Consider the following 16,705-nt stretch of genomic DNA (forward strand, 5'->3'; position numbering starts at 1 on the left):
AAGCACGCCGGCACCGCAGTCCAGACGCGCCGCTGAGCTTCTCCGGCTCCTGAGGCGTCCCAGCGTCTCGCTCCAAGGCCGCTTCAGCCTTAAGGTTTGCCTCAGCATGAGAGCTACCTCCGTACAAGTATAAAAAAAGCTCCTCTTCAAGCTCCCAGTCAAAAAACAAACTCACTTAAGTCGGCAGAAAAAGGATATTGCCATTTATGGAAAACTGACATCACCTAAATTGTGTTCTTGTTCTTCCGCCACGGAAAATGATTTCCCGTTGCCTTTTTATGGCACCGCTACGGCTTTAAATTTTAAACGGTATAATCAATTCATCAGACAGAAAATTAAGATAATCAAATTTGTGAATTTCTCAAAATTTGTTGTTAAAAAATCTCATCTTGATTTTAAGTACTTAAAACCTGCCTCTTCTCGCTAGTCCCACACGCTGTGAGACCTTATGAGAATTTTAAACTTTCTCCTTTTTCAAGGATTTACTTCTCAATGTTTATCAGTGAGGTATGGTTAAAATTCCAGACTTTTTTTTTTTAACCTTCATTAAATCTTTCCCCTCTTTCTTTAAGGCATTTGATCTTATCAACTACGTAGTCTTTAAAAACAAAAACAAAAAAGCTACAGGCACAAGTATACAATCCCCACAAGTACTCCAGTACTTATCTCACAGTTGTCAGATGATCAATCCATGCCTTTGCATGCACTAAACAGTAAGAGGAGCTACAATCACATGCATCTTCTTCCAGTAACTTCAAAATCAACTGCGGTGGTACTGGCCTTTTACTTTTCTATATTCAACCATATTTATTGTTTATTAATTGAAAAATACAACTTCTCTAGAATAATAATATCTGAGGAACATATTTGCAGTGCTCTTCTTACACTAGAGTTAAAGGCATATTCCTTTTTTGCATACTAAGATCTCAAATATTATGAAATATTATTTTCAATGTTGGACCCAAACTACTTTGAAGATTACTGCTGCCAAACTGTTTCAGACCCCAAGGTAGCAAATAAAAAGGATCACAGCAGAAAAGCAAAAATATCCCCCCTTAGGGAAAATAAATCCTTCTCTGACTTTGCACTTCCATTTTATTTCAAAGATCTTTTAGAATGAGAACTGAGAGGATGAACTGGAAACAAAAGGAGTTTAAATGCTGAAAAAATAATTTACCCTAAATTCTTTATGCTTTTTTCCAACTGACTCTATACCAACCCTTCTGGAGTTGGAAACCTGGCCAGTCACGTGCAACAAAATACCTCGGACACAGCATTCATCATTAGATTGTTTCCCCAGTACTGTTACAAAGTAATCTGCTTTAGATAAAGAATCATCTAAATTTGTAGCTAGCACAGATAGCATTTTAAATGAAGCAAAACAATGAACACAAAACAAAGAAAAAAAAATAACTGTAGAAACAAATATAAGAAAACCCAGCAAACCAGGCTATTAACTTATTAGAAGCTCAGCAGAAGTTGGATCAGATCCTCAAGGAAGTATCAGCATTTCAACAGCTAAAAGCAGGACTTCAGCATTTCTCATAAGGTGCAATTTCTTGAGTAAATCTGTGGCATTTTTACACTCTCCCCTTTTCCATCACAACCACCATTTCACAGATATATATACACATATACAAATACACATACATAAAGCTCCTTTCCCTATTGCCATTTTATCACTAATTCGTTGATGGAAATTTTATTAAACTACACAGTAATTGCTTTGAAGTATTTGAGGTGTGGTGGTACCTTCTAACCTAAGCAGGACTGGAGTTATATCAGAGAGAGACTTTTTAAAGCTAAGGCACTTAAAAAGCAGGTGTGTGAGGACACTTTCAAGAGAGGTTATGGCTGGTTTTCCTAACCAAAATTTAAGAAGGAATAGATCTATCCCACTTTGGAGTATATCACCTATCTAAAATTTGAAAGATACAAAATCTTCAAATTTGCAGAAAAAAATCTTGTATTAAGTTTCAAGTGCTGGTAAAGTCCTTTTCCATGACTTTCATCAGGAATCTCTGGAATCACAAGCAGTGTTTTTCATTGAATTTCTATGCTTAGTTGAATTAAAAAGGCAGGTAGTTCCTCTTTTTCAAGTATAGATTTCAGAACACTAAAGCACAGTTCTACAAGAACTATCTGCATAGTTTCCCATGCCTCTGAAGAAGCAAAAACTCAGAACTTAGAGTTCTATCTACAACACTTCATATATCCTTAAGTATCCTCCTCAAAATAAGCCCATGTAACCCCTTTTGATACATATTTGATGTTTTCTATTTCCCCACCACCGTTACTAGGCTTCTGAAAATGAATTTCAATCATGTCCTGTACACTTTCCTCATCATCTTCAGTCTCTTGAATTCCTTTCAACAGAATGGTCTTCTTAGAAATCCCAGAACAGATCTATTGAGGAAAGAAAACCAAAAGAACTTGTATTATGTATCAGCTGCTGCATGTACATCTTAAGGAACTGACAGATACTGGAAATAAACATATCCCTGAGAAGCTATAGCTATGATCTTTGATTACATTTTAAGATTTTGGACACTGTGGTATATTTTAAATCACTGAAACTAACAGAAGTTGTGAACTCCGCAGGCTGCAGAGTCTGACAGTTAATGCATCTGACAGGTAATGCATCCAGCCTCTAACTTGTGTCTCCTACATTCCTTAATGCACACACTGGATTTCTGGATCTCTGATGATTCTAGTCGGTATCACTCAATCAAAATCAATGCCAACACACTAATATATACCTGCAAAGGATGTTGTCAAATCTCACAAATGCACATGCTTTAGTTAAAGGCCTGATTATATACAGTATACAATACTGACTTGATCACAATTTATTCATACAAAGTAAAAGACAAAAAATTTCAGTGAGAATATGATGAGCAAGTAGAGCAGTTACCGGAAAAGGGGACATTATTTTGGTTGAATGATTGAATGAAAAAGTGATTGAGCAAATGTTTTCTAGAATAAGAGGAGTCTCTACTGACACAATCAACCAGGCATCTGATTAGGGCTGAATATGATAGTACCTTGTGATTTGGAAATACGTTGTTGTTGTGTCTACTATTAACCTACTTCACTTCATAAACAATTCAATATCTGCCTCCCGCCTAGCAAAGACATTATGGTAAACGGTGATGCAATCTGATCAAGGAAAAACAGGCACATCCTTTTAGAATGAATTACAGCTTTCACACTGCAAAGCATAAGATTATCAACAGCATATTGCAGGCTCCCACTTGCTATGAAGTTTCACAGTCTGAGTAACAAGAAAGCTTCTGCAGTCCTCAGAACAGAAAATTCTGTCCATACCTTCTATTTATGTGGTAGTGTGAGTTAGATTCTTTTACCTGAAGCTTTTCCAAGTGTTTTTCTGTGCTTGGGGACACAGAAACCATATAGAACCTTCCATTTACAAAGAAAGAACATGTAGCATGTCTCAGAAAGCCACTAGCTGCTGTAATGGAGAATGAGAAAATGGGGAATAACATTAATATAATCAAAAATATATTTTTGTAATCACATCAAAAACTAACTAATCCTTTTTTAATACAGATTTAGAAACTAATATGATAGCACATTTGTAGATTCCTTATATGCAAAAGTTTATTTGAAAATTGGAATTGGCATTTCCAACAAAGCAAAATAATTAAATACCCACAAAAGCTTCTGAAATAAATCTAAAGCAGCTGCACTAAATGGATGTGGCTCCACTGATCTTGGTAGAATTTCATACACTTAAACCAGAATGCCTAAAGTTAGGCAATCTGAATGCCTTTCTTAACTTCATTGTCATGAAGGAGAGCTAAAATCAAACATATTTTCCTAATTTTCTCTCTCCAATATAAGCGTCCAGCAATGCAAAGGAAAAATAGATTTTTGACAAAGTTAAAGAAGAAACAAAACTCACAAGCTACATAAAGTCATGTTTGATCAAAAACGAATGTTATGAAATACTACTTTATTTATAGATATGCAAGTGAAACCACAACTCTTCCCAGGGAGAGTAAAGTAGAACAGGAATAATTCGCTACAGTCAGTGGTTAAGTTAACATAGAAAGAATGTGAGGAAATGGACAATATGGCCTGTGACAAAATGGCTAACAAAATATTGCATAGAGTACCTTCAGGTCTGAGGAATGTAATAACAGCTGTTCCAGACCTCTTGTCGTATTTTACATTCTCTACTTCTCCTCCACCATGTTTAGATTTGTAGAAATGCAGCTCTAATTTGTCTCTCATCCAGTCATCAGGAATTGATAGCTCTGGTATTTCAGAAACGTTGATCTTCTTTCCAGAAATAGTGACATGGAGCTAACAAAAATATTTTTTTTGTGCGTTTTGTGACTGAAAGCCACCCACAAAACTGAGCCTAAGTACTGCATGTTTGTATTTTTATAGTTCTATATTTCAGTCAATTACCTCAAATTTGATTCCCATTTCAAGTGTAACAGGCTTCGCTCTCAGATTTGCTATTTTGCTGTCCAGGTTCACAGTATGCTTACCCATTTTTATCAGCCTCTGGGCAACTGTAAGGAAAATCACAAGTTTGCAGATATGAAAAGCCTTGTGTAACCATTATGAATTTAGACTGTTCCCCAGTCTTGTAAGCAAAATCTCTTTTGGCATCAATAAAGGAGAAATAAGTAACAGCTAGGTATCCAGATCCCACTATCTACATCTTCAGACACGTATATTTCTGTAAAATCTAGCTGGTTATAGGCAACAGGTAAAATATTTTACTATTTTTAGAATGAAAGTTGCTGTCAAAAGATGCTCTCTCTCTATAAAATATTAATACTAGACTTTACATATTTCACTTAAGATTCTTGGATGAAAACCACATCATTACTGGCTGTCGAGAACGCCTATTAGATATGTTAGTTTGCAGCCAAAACAAATGAGTCGCACACTAGCCCTCTGTCTGCAATATACTTGCATAACACACGGCCGAGTTACCCACCAAGCGGGCCCAGCCCGAGCGCCTGCAGGCAGGCAGCAGGCCTAACAGCAAGCATCTCAGGGAAACAGGCGAGTTACAGACTGCTCCGTCCCTCCATCACCTCAGATCTACCCATCAGTGACATTCATTTTACAATTAAAATATGCATCGTACCTTCCTCATCTTCAAAAGTAAGCAGTGCTTGGTTTTTATTCAGTCTGAATGGGATTTTTGTAGTTACGTAAAACACACAGTGAGTGTTCATATCTGGATAACCATCCTTCATGTCTTCCATTTGAGTGAACTTCATTTTCATTTCTGCTACCTTTTTTTTAATCTAATATTTTAAAATCAATACAGAAAAAAAATCTGTCATTTATTATATAACAGAAAAATGAACAGTATAGTCTCACCTTGAAGTACAATATATACAAGTTTAACAATCAAGCAGATTGAAGTCACTGCTCGTAAAACAGGTACACCTCCTAACTAAATATAGTTGTGCATGTCTAGTTCTGGGATTTTTGTCTATGAGTGGTTTTTTGATTAATTTTGAGCTTGGGCTTGACCTTGACCTTACACAGAAAAGCTTCAGTTGAAGTCCATGGGGTTTTCTATCTGTAGAATTAGAGTATTTTTGGTAAGAAAAATTTGCACAATGCAAGTATCAGAGCCATTCATGTTACCATGTATATGCGACTAATTTCATCACTACCCTACAGAAATAGGAAGTCTGCTAACAGATAGGCTTGCATGTTACCATCTTAGTAAAACAGGTAAGAATATCCACGTACTTTATAACTAGGACAGGTTAAAAGTGTTCATGAAAGTTTCTGGGTAGGAAAGGCTATTTTAATACACTCGAGGAAGTTTCAAGTATCTCTTTTTCTACCTTTACATAACTATTTCAAAAGAAATCCCTGTGTGGAAGAAAATAAAAAAACCAAAAAGTTTGTGTCAAGATAAAATAGCCCGAGTACTGAAAGCATTCCTGCCACCTATCTTCAAAACGCTGAATTCGGCATCTTACCTAGGAGCCTGTTTTCCTCCTGTTCCCTCTACTGCCAATGGAAAGAGAGACATTCTTCCTAAAGATAATTCAGACACTGAAGGCAGGCCCCTGTTAACACTGAATCTCCCTCTAGAAGAGCTTTGCCCTGTCCAATGACTGTACTGAAAACTGACAAACTTAGAAATGTATTTTAGGAAGCTACAGTTAATATTGTATTATTATTAACATTAAATAACACTTGAATAGCACTTCAAACTCTGAAGCAAAAGTTTGTATAAAAAACAAATCACAGTTTTCATTTTATTGTAAATTCTCAAAATATTTAGTTGTGTTCCAATTCAGAATGAAACCAGATTTTTAAAAGCTGATTTTCTTCACGCTTCTCATCTTCCCAGTATCTCACACTTTTGTATTTGTTTCCATATTCCTGGTCTTCCTCACATCATCTTGCCAGATGAAATAAGAAAAGAAAACTTAGAGCTACATTTTCTATTGAAATCAATAGAGGTTGAAATGCTGAACAACTGGCCCAAAGAATCTAAAAGTGACAAAATAAAAATGTAGCCTCTTAAAAGACTAATTGCAAAATATTTCAGATGTTACCTGAACATCCTGTGAAAGCACTGAATTATTTGTTGCAAGGTCTTCTTTGAGCTTTTCAATCTCTCTCTTCAGCTCAGTATTTTCTTGATTTAGCAGACAGAGTTCTGTCTACAGCATGAAAAATATTAAATGCAAAATTAAACATGTAGAAGATAAAAGTATTTTAGCAAAATCTATAGACATTATAAACTATATTTCTACTTTTAATTATTTTTCTAGATGACAGCCACACACGAGACATTTTTTGCACAGCTTTAACTTTACACAAGGTAAATTTACTCAGCAAAGAGCAGTTTCAGTTGAAGTAAGTTACAGTAAGAACATTTTCAGAAATGAGGCATTAGTGTTTTCAAGCATATACAGTGTACCATAAATTACACTCTACTTTGCATAGTTATATTAATTCTTTCTAAATGCAAGGTCAGAACCTATGTTAACAGACACACATTTTATTATTTTTGTACCACACTTGATCTTAAATAACTGTTATTCCCTTCCTCCTGTCTGAAACATATTTCCTCTACATATATAAATCCTAAATGGGCATAAAGCCCATGTAACTAAATCCAGTATCTCCTGGATGGACAACACAACAGAGGAAAAGAAAACACAACAGAAGTAATGAGGTCCAGCCATACACAATTAGAATATCTTTCCTTTAAAGCCATTAACCACTTAAATGTTTAGACCAGTTCCCATCAGCTGAAGATAATGTAAAACAAAAGCCAGATGCTGAGAATGACCTCTTCTGGCTATAAAATCAAAACATTTATGATTGGAGAGCCAAAAAGAACTCTTAGAAAATCTCATGCAGACCTGAATGGGCAGAACATTATCTAGGCATGGGTAAAGTTACTTGTGCATATGAAGTTCCTCTGCACAAATAAGACTAAACATGAAAATAACAATGTCACAGTACGCTGATAACCAGTGATGAGATAAAACATGACTTGAAACAATAGTTTAAGAGGGATTTCAGAGAGAGAAGGGAAAAATAAGCCATTAACGGAGGAAAAAAAAGGATTTTTTTTCCAGGAGTCCAAAAAGGCAAAAGTCACATTAAAGTTGGAGGACCAGAATGAACACAAGGAATAAGGAGTGAAGGAGGCAATAAGAACAGATGAACCAGCAGCAGCAGAACCAAAGTTACATAGAACTCTGCATGTGAGGACAAAAAGTTTGAATTTCATAGCCATGTTTTCCTCAGCTTGAGTTTATCCCTGCAAATAAATAACTTCTGATGAAATAAGCCCTACCTGTATTATTTCTTTGTACTTAACCTATATTATAAGAGTTTGCGATATCAAAGCTGTAATTTCTCACCAGTGACTTACAGGCCAAACTAAACTTCACTGAAACACCTTCTTGACAGTCCATGAAAACTTCTCTTATTACAGAACCAACAACTGCATGATGACACATTGAGGTAATTACCATTTAGTTCTAGAAAGAAAAGCCATCTGGCTCTGGCTCTTGCCAAATTAGCTCCAAGCTTTCCTAGCTCATAGTGACTTAAGAAATGCTAGTTCTCTTGCATATTGTAACCTTTTGTAAAACATGCTGGGATTTAGGGAAGCTGTGGAGCAAATGAAGCAACCAATTCAATGTTATCTGTGTCACACAAATCTGAAACTTATCTGTAAGTGGAGAATCCTGGAGGAGGAAAACCAGTTTTGTCAATCATCATTTTCTACACAAGATGAGTCTAAGTTTTGCCTTCACTCTACAAACATTACTGTAAGATTTTTTTTTTAATTGCACTGGTTCTTAATTTGCCATTGAAAAATTATGTGTAAAATATTCTAGTCATACAGACTGCAAACTGATAAAGCTGTTTAAACTGAAAGGGAAATATTATTCTCATTTTCTCTAATCAACACCTCCCTCACCATTCTGCAAATATTGACAGCTATGAGTAAGCCCTCTCCATACCTCATAGTTTTCCCTAGACATAACGCTTTCCTTACGCTGTTTCTCTTGCAAGTCTTTTAGCTTTGTCAGCTCATCCTGCGCTTTAACATGCTCTTCATCCGCACTCAGTTTACAAAGGAAAAGATCAGCTTTTGCTTTCTCAGCTTTTTCAAGTCGTTCCTGGAAAAGAAAAAATGTTTTATATTTTTGCATGAGAACCAACAAAACCTGAGGTAAGCCCTATTTATTTATTTTAATTCCCCTAAGGGATAAATATTTCACTTAAACGTACAAGTATAGTTACCACTGAGGTCAACACAAACATGTACCATTGAAGAAGGAAAAACAAGTTAGACAAGCATCTGCTATAACAGAGGTAGAGTTGATTTTCTTTAGAAGGATGGACTAATGGTCTTCCAAGGCATATTTCAGCTTGTTTCCATTATTCTATGCACTTTATACAACTTGCCTTCCATTTCTCCAGTTCTTCTTTAAGACTTTCCATTTCATCTGTTGATGGGCCAAAAGGGTCAGTGGTTTCCATACTCTGGAGAGAAAAGAAGCACACACAGTTTTTATTTGTTTGCTTGTTTTTAAATAGGGAATAAATAACTGAGACACACCAAACTGTTCAAATTATTCTATAAAACTTGAAAGAATAAACACTTTGCAGTTGGATGAAGCATTTTGCCATGGTAGCTTTCAATGTATCAGCATTAATGACAGTCCAATGTATTTTGCCCATGTGCCCATTTACTGTTTCTCTCCAACTGTGCAGGCAAGATATGTGGCAAGTTAACATTTTGAGGGACCCATTTAACTTCATAATTAGATCTTTCTAGCATCTGCATGCCAGAGGATAGCATATAGCACATAATCTCTTTTAATACATTGACAGTTAAACCAATTCATTGAACTATTTTTTATGGCTGAATGGGACAAAAATCTAAGAAACTCAATACTGGTCAGTAATCATTATTTGTTAACTATCCAACCGAAAATATTCACAGGCTAATATTTTGATAAGTCACAGAAGCAAATTATGCCTGAAGGGAAGGGAATTATGTCTGAAGGGAACTAAGATCTCCAACACCACAAAGGTTTATCTGTATGCTCTCTCAGCAGTTCTTCTAAGACAATGTATAAAGAATATACAAATTTAAGGAGAAAAATTTGCAAAAAAAATTTTTTTTTATTTTTTTTTTCACAAGCGCAAGGAGATTGGACAATAAAAGGTAACATCAAGTGGGAGAAAGGTGTTAAAAGTAGTATTTCAGAATTAAAGTACATTAGGGTAGAAGTTCACAAGCATAGGAAAACTACAACTGGATAAAGCCCAAGAAAAGAGAAAGTGTTCTTTGTTCTGTTTTGTTTCTATGGCTGCAATATTCTGCAGAATAAAAAGAAAAAAATCCAAAGAGACCTGCTGAAACAATCCCTCCCTTTTACGTAAGATTATGTAAAACTTGAACGTGAATCATGAAATTTAGGCATGGAAAGGACCTGTTAGATAATCTAGTCAATTCTCTTGGTAATGCTGGGTTTTTCCTAATAAATAAATAAATAAATAAATAAACATTTCCACTACTTTGTCCAGTTTCAAATGCCTATTAAGCAACAGGGAAATCCACATCTGTATATAACTTAAAACCGGAAAAAAATTCCTTCACCCAAGGGATTGAGTGCAGGAAAACAGATGGATGCACATGCTACAACTGGAAACTCCTTGTTACTGCAAAATGTTCTAAGACAACAGTTTTCAACCTGAAAGAAAGAAAAAAAAAGGCAAAAAAAAAAAGCAGGAAAACACAAGAAATCCCAGGAAAAGTCCCATCCAAACTACTTGCCATGCTGCAAGAATTGAATGAAGGGAGGCACCGGGAAAGAGGAAATTCCGTTATGAAATCTCTACAGAGACGGATTTGCAAGGGAGTTAGGAAAGGAAAGCTCTCATAGAACCGTGATGGGACTCTCCCTGCAGAAACAGGAGCCAGCTGCAAGGGAAAGGATGTAGAGAGACCCTGCTAGAAACTGAGGTAAAAGGTTTGGGCAAAGAGTTTTATATTGGACAAGGACATCTGGAACTTAAGATGCGCTTGTGGGAGAGAAGAGGGCAGAGGACAGGAATGAGAAATGTCCACACTATCAAAGGGTGGAAGATGATTATGCCACTTAAAAAGTTTCAGAACCACCATCCTTGCAGTCCAAACATGTATCTTCATTCAGAGAGTCTACTGTCAAATACAGATCCTTTCAGGTAGGAAATACTTCAGGAAATACTTACAAAACCATTATCTTGTAAAGACCATGGTGGACTTGTTAAATCCATTGAAACATGAGGGAACGGGAAAAAAAAAATACAACATTGAGGGTATTGGCTCTTTTTGTAGCAGAACACTCCAGAATGAAATACCAGAAGCTGGGTTTGGCTTTTTTTTTTTTAATGTACCATTTTATAAACAAAAATGGCATATACTGGGTTTCTGAAACCTCCTTCCTTACAAAGCTAAGAGACACGTGAAGAATTCTACACTGCACAACTTCATGTTTTTAGACCTGAAACTTAGGTATGTGCCTACCTTTATGTGCTGACTGTGCTGTTACAAATACGCATAACCATCTGTATGCTCTGTGCTTAGAGATATCACTCTTAAACCTGCTTAAAACAAACAAATAAAAATACCATCTTACACAGCAGACAGTGCAAAATGGGGCATCTGTTGCCACAAGATTTTGTGGTGGCAGATGAAAAGAATTTAGGTGAATTCACGGGCAACTGACCCACAAACAGGCGCTGGGGAGCACAGATTCTCAAGCAGGTCTCGTCTGCGGGTGCTGGGGGGGTACAAGGAGTTTGGACACGGGTCGTGACCGCGCGCGCGTCCTCTCCCCAAACAGCAGCTCTGAAACCCGGCCAGGAGACTGCCCAGCAGGGCATTTCTTACACTCTCCTCCGGAAACCCTATGCTTGGTTACCATGTGGTGCCGTTAACACCGACGGCATTCAAGAAGAGACTTGAAATCGATCCCGTTACCATCTCTGGCTAATTATCCAAGAACCCCCTTCCTGTTTTGGGGACTTGATTCTGCATTAAGTAACCTGATTTATTACCGGCGTCTCAGGTTAGGCACAGGTTGCCAACGCACAAAACCGAAAGCGAATGACTCGGCTGAAAGTGAGAAATACGGTTTCTCCACACGACGGCCCAACCGGCGGCTAGTAAGGTGGCTTCACCCGCCCCAGCGCGGTTCTGTCGCAGCCTGGGAGGCAGCAAGGGGGTCTGAGGCGCCGCGGCCCGGCGAGACAAGCCTGAACCCCCATCAGCGCTTCGCTGGCGCTGCCTAACGCGGCCCCGGAAGACCAGGGGTGCTGCTGACCATGAGGCAAACTACTGAAGGGCAGGACTACGCCCGCCTTCGTTTCTTCCTCCCTTCCTTCCCACCGTACGGGCAGCGCTGGACCCTCACAACCCCGTGGGGCAAAACGCTCGACGGGGCGCCGCGAGGTTTACAAGGGAAAAAGCCCCCGGCCGGGGGAGGGCGGTCAAGCGCGGCGCCTCGGGAGCGGGACGGCCCCGGGCCCCCGGCTCGGCTCCCCCAGGGCCCGCCCGGTGCGGCGCGGCGCGGCTCCGCCGGCTTTCGCTTTCCCGCTGGCGGGGACCCCCGGCAGTGTCGCACTTACGGGGCGCGGGTCCCGGGGCGGCTGCGGGGCGTCCGGTGGCGGCTCCCCGCGGGCAGCACCGCTCCCCTTCCTCGAAGTCACGTGAGGGAAGATGGAGCTTTTCTCCGCATCAGCGCGGCGCCGCGGGACCTCCCCGCCGGGGGATGGCGCTTTCCCGGCACCTTCGCCCGCGGAGGCGCTGAGGCGGCCGCTAGGAGCAGCCGGCGCGGCCCCGGTCTCGCCTGCCCTCGCCGGGGCGCCGGCCCTGCCCTGCCCGCTCCCCTCACACCCCGCCGGGCCCCGCGGAAACACAGCCGCCTCCCGGTACCCCCCGATAGGTAACCCCGCGGGCAGCGCCCCGTAAATATCACGGAAAATCACGGAAAAGGCACCGGTGGGGGTGGGCTGCGAAGGCTTTCTTGTTGTGCTCCTTCAAGGGTGGCTTGAGGGCTGCGAGTCTGCCGTCATTGTCCTTCCACATTTACTTTTTTGCCCGCTTTTAACTTGGCTGGAAACTTCGGGTTTGGCCTTCAGAATTTTATATGCAGTCAAGTGACTAAAGCTAGGTGCCCCCAGGCTAAGTTTTGTTGGATTTGTTTTGTGCGTTGTTACATGTTCTCTGGGATTACATGTTATGTTATAAAGGACTAGGTCACCAGGCTGTGGCAAAAGACAGACATTCAGTGACAGAAACACCCAGTGCTGATGCAGGTGCCACGTTCAAACTACCACTTCCAGAAAGCTCAGACCTCTGAAAATGGTGCAGGCGGTGGCCCTGGACCAGCCAGAGCCCCACATCCATTCCCTTTGGGTGGAGGTGCCCGCCATCTTAGAGGTATCCGCCATCTTGGGGTGCCCGCCATCTTGGGATATCTGCCATCTTAGAGGTACCTGCCATCTTGGGCCGCAGGGGTGAGCTGGGGTCCTGGGGCAGAGCACTGGCTGTGATCTCACCAAGCAGAGGGACTCAGCCCCATTCCTAAAGGAATGTGGTGCTTTTATGAACCCTTCCGTATATAAATCTTCCCATCGCATAAAAATGATTGGTGGCAGATGTACCTAGAATTGGGCAACAAAGTCACTGACAGCCTATGGGCAAGGCCAGCTTTGTTCTGCGGTGACTGTTTAAGGCTGCAGTCTTGTAGCTGCCTCAAGTTTGTCTGTATCTGCTGTGCGCCACTACATGATCTCGCTGCATCCTTTGACAGGCCATAATGTTTATTTGGTGAGTTGGATTAAAGCACCGATCTGATTGTAAACTATCTCCCTTCCTCCCTCCCTCAAAAAAATCAGTCTTTGGCCAGATCAGTTACCGGATCTGTGACTGCACAACCGCTAGTGCCAGCACAAGGGAAGGGAAAGGTGAGCAGGGTGGCCCTTTCAGCTTCAGCCTGCATCTAAGTCAGCTTAAAGCAGTCATGAGAGGTGGCCTGAGGTGAGGTGACATCTTTGCAAACAATGGGCACTCATTTTCTGAAGAGCTTCTTAAAGGGAAAAGGCTTAGATTTCCATGATGGCCAGTTTGAGGAAGAGAAAGCGCTGGCTCCCCTTTGAAGGAGATAGTAAAGGGCTTTGGGTAGTGAATGATTCTTCTTCATGTAGGTAACCAGAAAGTTGCCTGTGAACCCTGAGAGAGGTGGTATGACTCGCTTCTTTGTGCAGATCATGTCACTAGCTGGACAGACTGGCCTTCTTGCCGTGGGAGTTGTCAGGTGGGAGATACACAGTGCGTGCGCTTAAGGATGGGTAAGTGTAAGAGTAGCACCACAAGCATCATTCATGAATAGCTGTTGGATGCAGGAGCTCACAGTGCATCCAAGATTGTAGCCAACCAGTCTGGCACAGCTGGTTGAATTCAAGACTGTAAATATCCATTTAGAGACACATTGTAGATGTGTTGCAGTCATGAACCAAATTTGGGCAATGTCTATATCCACGAAAAAATGAAAGCTTACTGCTTGCAGAAATATATGAGCAAGTGTCCTTTAAGACTAAATTGTTTAATCTTTTAAATGTTATCCTCACAATTGCAACCAGACTTGTTGCAACCAGACTCAGAAATTCAAAATATGCCAAATGAGTTGGACAAAAAATAGAAGCTTACTTTGTCACTTACTGAACATAGATTTCTATTTTCAGGGAAAAGCAGAAAGAGCTCTGTAGCTGTGAAGCCTTGTAGCATGGAATTGGTTGGGCTCTGCATAGGCGCTTGAGGAAACCTGCACAAGAACAGCCAGGTCACGGTCTTCAGAACTTCTGCTTTCATTGGCTGCACAGAGGAAATCTTGAATTATACTTGCTTGGATACCAGTCACCTTGTGCCACTGAATTCAGTGGGAGTTTTACCCATGAGGTAATTATTATTAGAGTAATTTCAAATTTCCTTCTCTGCTTTTTAAGATAAGTGCATGAAAATATGACCCTGTGTTCATGAGACTTTTTTAAAATTATTTTTCAGATATTTTTGCCTTGACAATGGATAACAATGTTTACTATTGCTTTGTAAACACAAAGTTGGTTACTAATGAGATGAGTAAAAGGGAGAGGTTTTGCTGGAGTAGCCAGGGAGGAGGAGGTGATTATGTTATGATCTAAGTACATCAGATTTCAGATTTAAATGTCAGAGTGGTATTGGCAGGCTGTTCTCCATGAACAGTGGTCATGTTGGGAAGTCACTGCTGATCTGAAAGAGCTTTATTTCATTAAACTCCAGGGAATGCAGTAAAGTCAATCTGTTTACATGGCCTTCTGCTCTGGGATTTGAGCAGAACAATGTGTTTGTGCTTGTTTTGGGAAGGATATTTACTGGAGATGCTAAACTGGACCAAGTCCCTTAACTGAAATGGAGTTGGCTTGGAGTTAATTTGTATGCGCAATTGATTTCTATGTGTTGTGAATTTATAGTGTTAACCACATGTGAATCAGAGAAATGGCAAAAGTACTGGTTTCATAACTCTGAAGAGTCTAGCTAAAGGGGAAAATCAAGGAGTAAAATATAGCATAGAATACAAGAAGCTTTAAAACTCTCAGGATTTCTCTGAGCAGTCTGCATTGATACCAAACTTGTTCTTTAGGAGTCTGAAATACTCTTAATAAACCTAGGAATCAGAACTGGATACTTCAGGGAAAAAAAACCACCAACGAACTTCTAAAAACTTCTGCCCTTCTGGCAGTGTAGTATTAGGACTCATCTACCGAAGGAAATACTCAAATTAAGCTGGAAGAAGGTTTACAGCTGTAAGCTTACCTTTTATTTATACCAAAAACAATTTGACCATACCTCAGCATCTGGACAATAGTCCTTAAGAATCTTGTGGCATTATCTTCAAAGGTAGAGTATTTTGGTTCTTTTTTAGGTTAGATTAGATCCAAAGAGAGAGGTAAGTGGAATTTAAGTGCTTAAATCATAACTGTGATCCTGAAAACCCATTTCAGTGCCTGTCTAATCCTTGCACTACCCTGACTACAAAGCCTAGTTCTCCAGACAGGTCTCGTAGCATCTTAATGTTGGCAGCTTTGAGTGCCTTAACTTGATAATGCTCAGAAGCCAGATTCAGTAATTAAAGTGTTCCGATGACACGTAATGGTACTTCAGTACTTTGACAGAGTCATGTTTTACAGCTGTCTAACGTATCTTGTGTTTGTTTCAAAACCTGGCCAACACAGGCATAGTGATACCTTTCCTCCTTATAGTCAAGATTTGCAAAGTATGGAAAAGTGTGCATGCTTTTATAGATTATTAGTGCCTGGAAAGAAGAAATCAAATTTCAGTCCTTAAGGACCAGCTCATGCATTCTATGCACATGCTAGTACACAAATACATTCCTTAATAAGCAGGGTACACAGTCATGATTCCTGCGTTTCAAAGCTTTTTTTCCGTACTCTTTGAGAGTTTTCACAGCCTCTCTCCAATGAACCTAGGTATCTCAATCCTTTGCACTTCTTCCAACAGCTAGGCTGTCTAACGGGAATGATGGTTCCTGTTCAACCTCCTGCATAGTGATCTCTACTCAGTTATTGAGAAAAAAAAACTACAGACCCTGAGCAAACAGAAATGTCTCTTTTCCGTCCTTGGTACAACACCAGAGCCTGGAGAGGAGCTGATCTGAAACTTGTATTTATTGTGGTTTTGGTGGCTGCAGGTGTGCTGACTTCTAAGCAGCATCAAAAATCACCATGCTGATTGTTCTGAATCTCATTGCGGAGATACCAAAGTCTGTGCTTCCTCAAACTTTGGTATCAAAGAGACACCAAGGGCACACAAATGATGGTGTCTCTGAAGAAACTGTCCCATTTGCTCCTGCCATTCGTTTCTCCCCTCCCCTGTCCTGAGTAAGTATTTGTGCAGCCATGTGGCTGCCTAGATTGGGAAATGAGCCAACTAAAAACTAACCACAAGAAAAGTTATTTTTTAGCTGGATTATTTCTTCAAGCAGTTCATCCTGTGGTCAAAAAATGGTATGCTATCCCAGGAGGAAGATGACATGGAGCGAGGTCAGTGGGCTCAGTGGGGGGTGAATGACAGCTTATTTCAGTGGTGCTGCCAGCATAACGTGACTTA

The 16,705-nt window shown here is 40.1% G+C and overlaps 1 protein-coding gene across 2 annotated transcripts; it reads right to left on the reverse strand.

Moving 5' to 3' along the window:
* Positions 1 to 765: 765 nt before the first annotated feature.
* Positions 766 to 12,263, reverse strand: NMI (N-myc and STAT interactor). 2 transcript variants are annotated; one of them, XM_026089072.1, is made up of 10 exons: positions 12,166 to 12,261; positions 11,063 to 11,139; positions 8,953 to 9,030; positions 8,505 to 8,663; positions 6,573 to 6,680; positions 5,132 to 5,294; positions 4,438 to 4,544; positions 4,140 to 4,329; positions 3,366 to 3,472; positions 766 to 2,406 (listed from the first exon to the last, which is right to left on the reverse strand). In XM_026089072.1, exons 3-10 carry the CDS (start codon positions 9,025 to 9,027, stop codon positions 2,218 to 2,220), a joined length of 1,098 nt encoding a protein of 365 aa, XP_025944857.1. In that variant the 5' UTR covers positions 9,028 to 9,030; positions 11,063 to 11,139; positions 12,166 to 12,261; the 3' UTR covers positions 766 to 2,217. The 2 variants fall into 2 exon arrangements, with proteins under 2 accessions (XP_025944857.1, XP_025944858.1); XM_026089073.1 differs by lacking the exon at positions 11,063 to 11,139 and having other exon boundaries at positions 12,166 to 12,263.
* Between the last annotated feature and the right edge of the window lie 4,442 nt (positions 12,264 to 16,705).

Source organism: Apteryx rowi, unplaced genomic scaffold, assembly GCF_003343035.1.
Source record: "Apteryx rowi isolate R43461 unplaced genomic scaffold, aptRow1 scaffold_8, whole genome shotgun sequence".
NCBI classification, from domain to species: Eukaryota; Metazoa; Chordata; class Aves; order Apterygiformes; family Apterygidae; genus Apteryx; species Apteryx rowi.

What these genes read in the sequence shown, in the direction of transcription:
- NMI (XM_026089073.1), bottom strand. Translation starts at nt 9,027, where the DNA reads ATGGAAACCACTGACCCTTTTGGCCCATCAACAGATGAAATGGAAAGT. An exon ending in TGTCTAGGGAAAACTATGAG is followed by an intron (nt 6,681 to 8,504) that starts GTATGGAGAGGG and finishes TTCATGCTGTAG; the next exon opens with ACAGAACTCTGTCTGCTAAA. An exon ending in TGCTTTCACAGGATGTTCAG is followed by an intron (nt 5,295 to 6,572) that starts GTAACATCTGAA and finishes TTAAAATATTAG; the next exon opens with ATTAAAAAAAAGGTAGCAGA.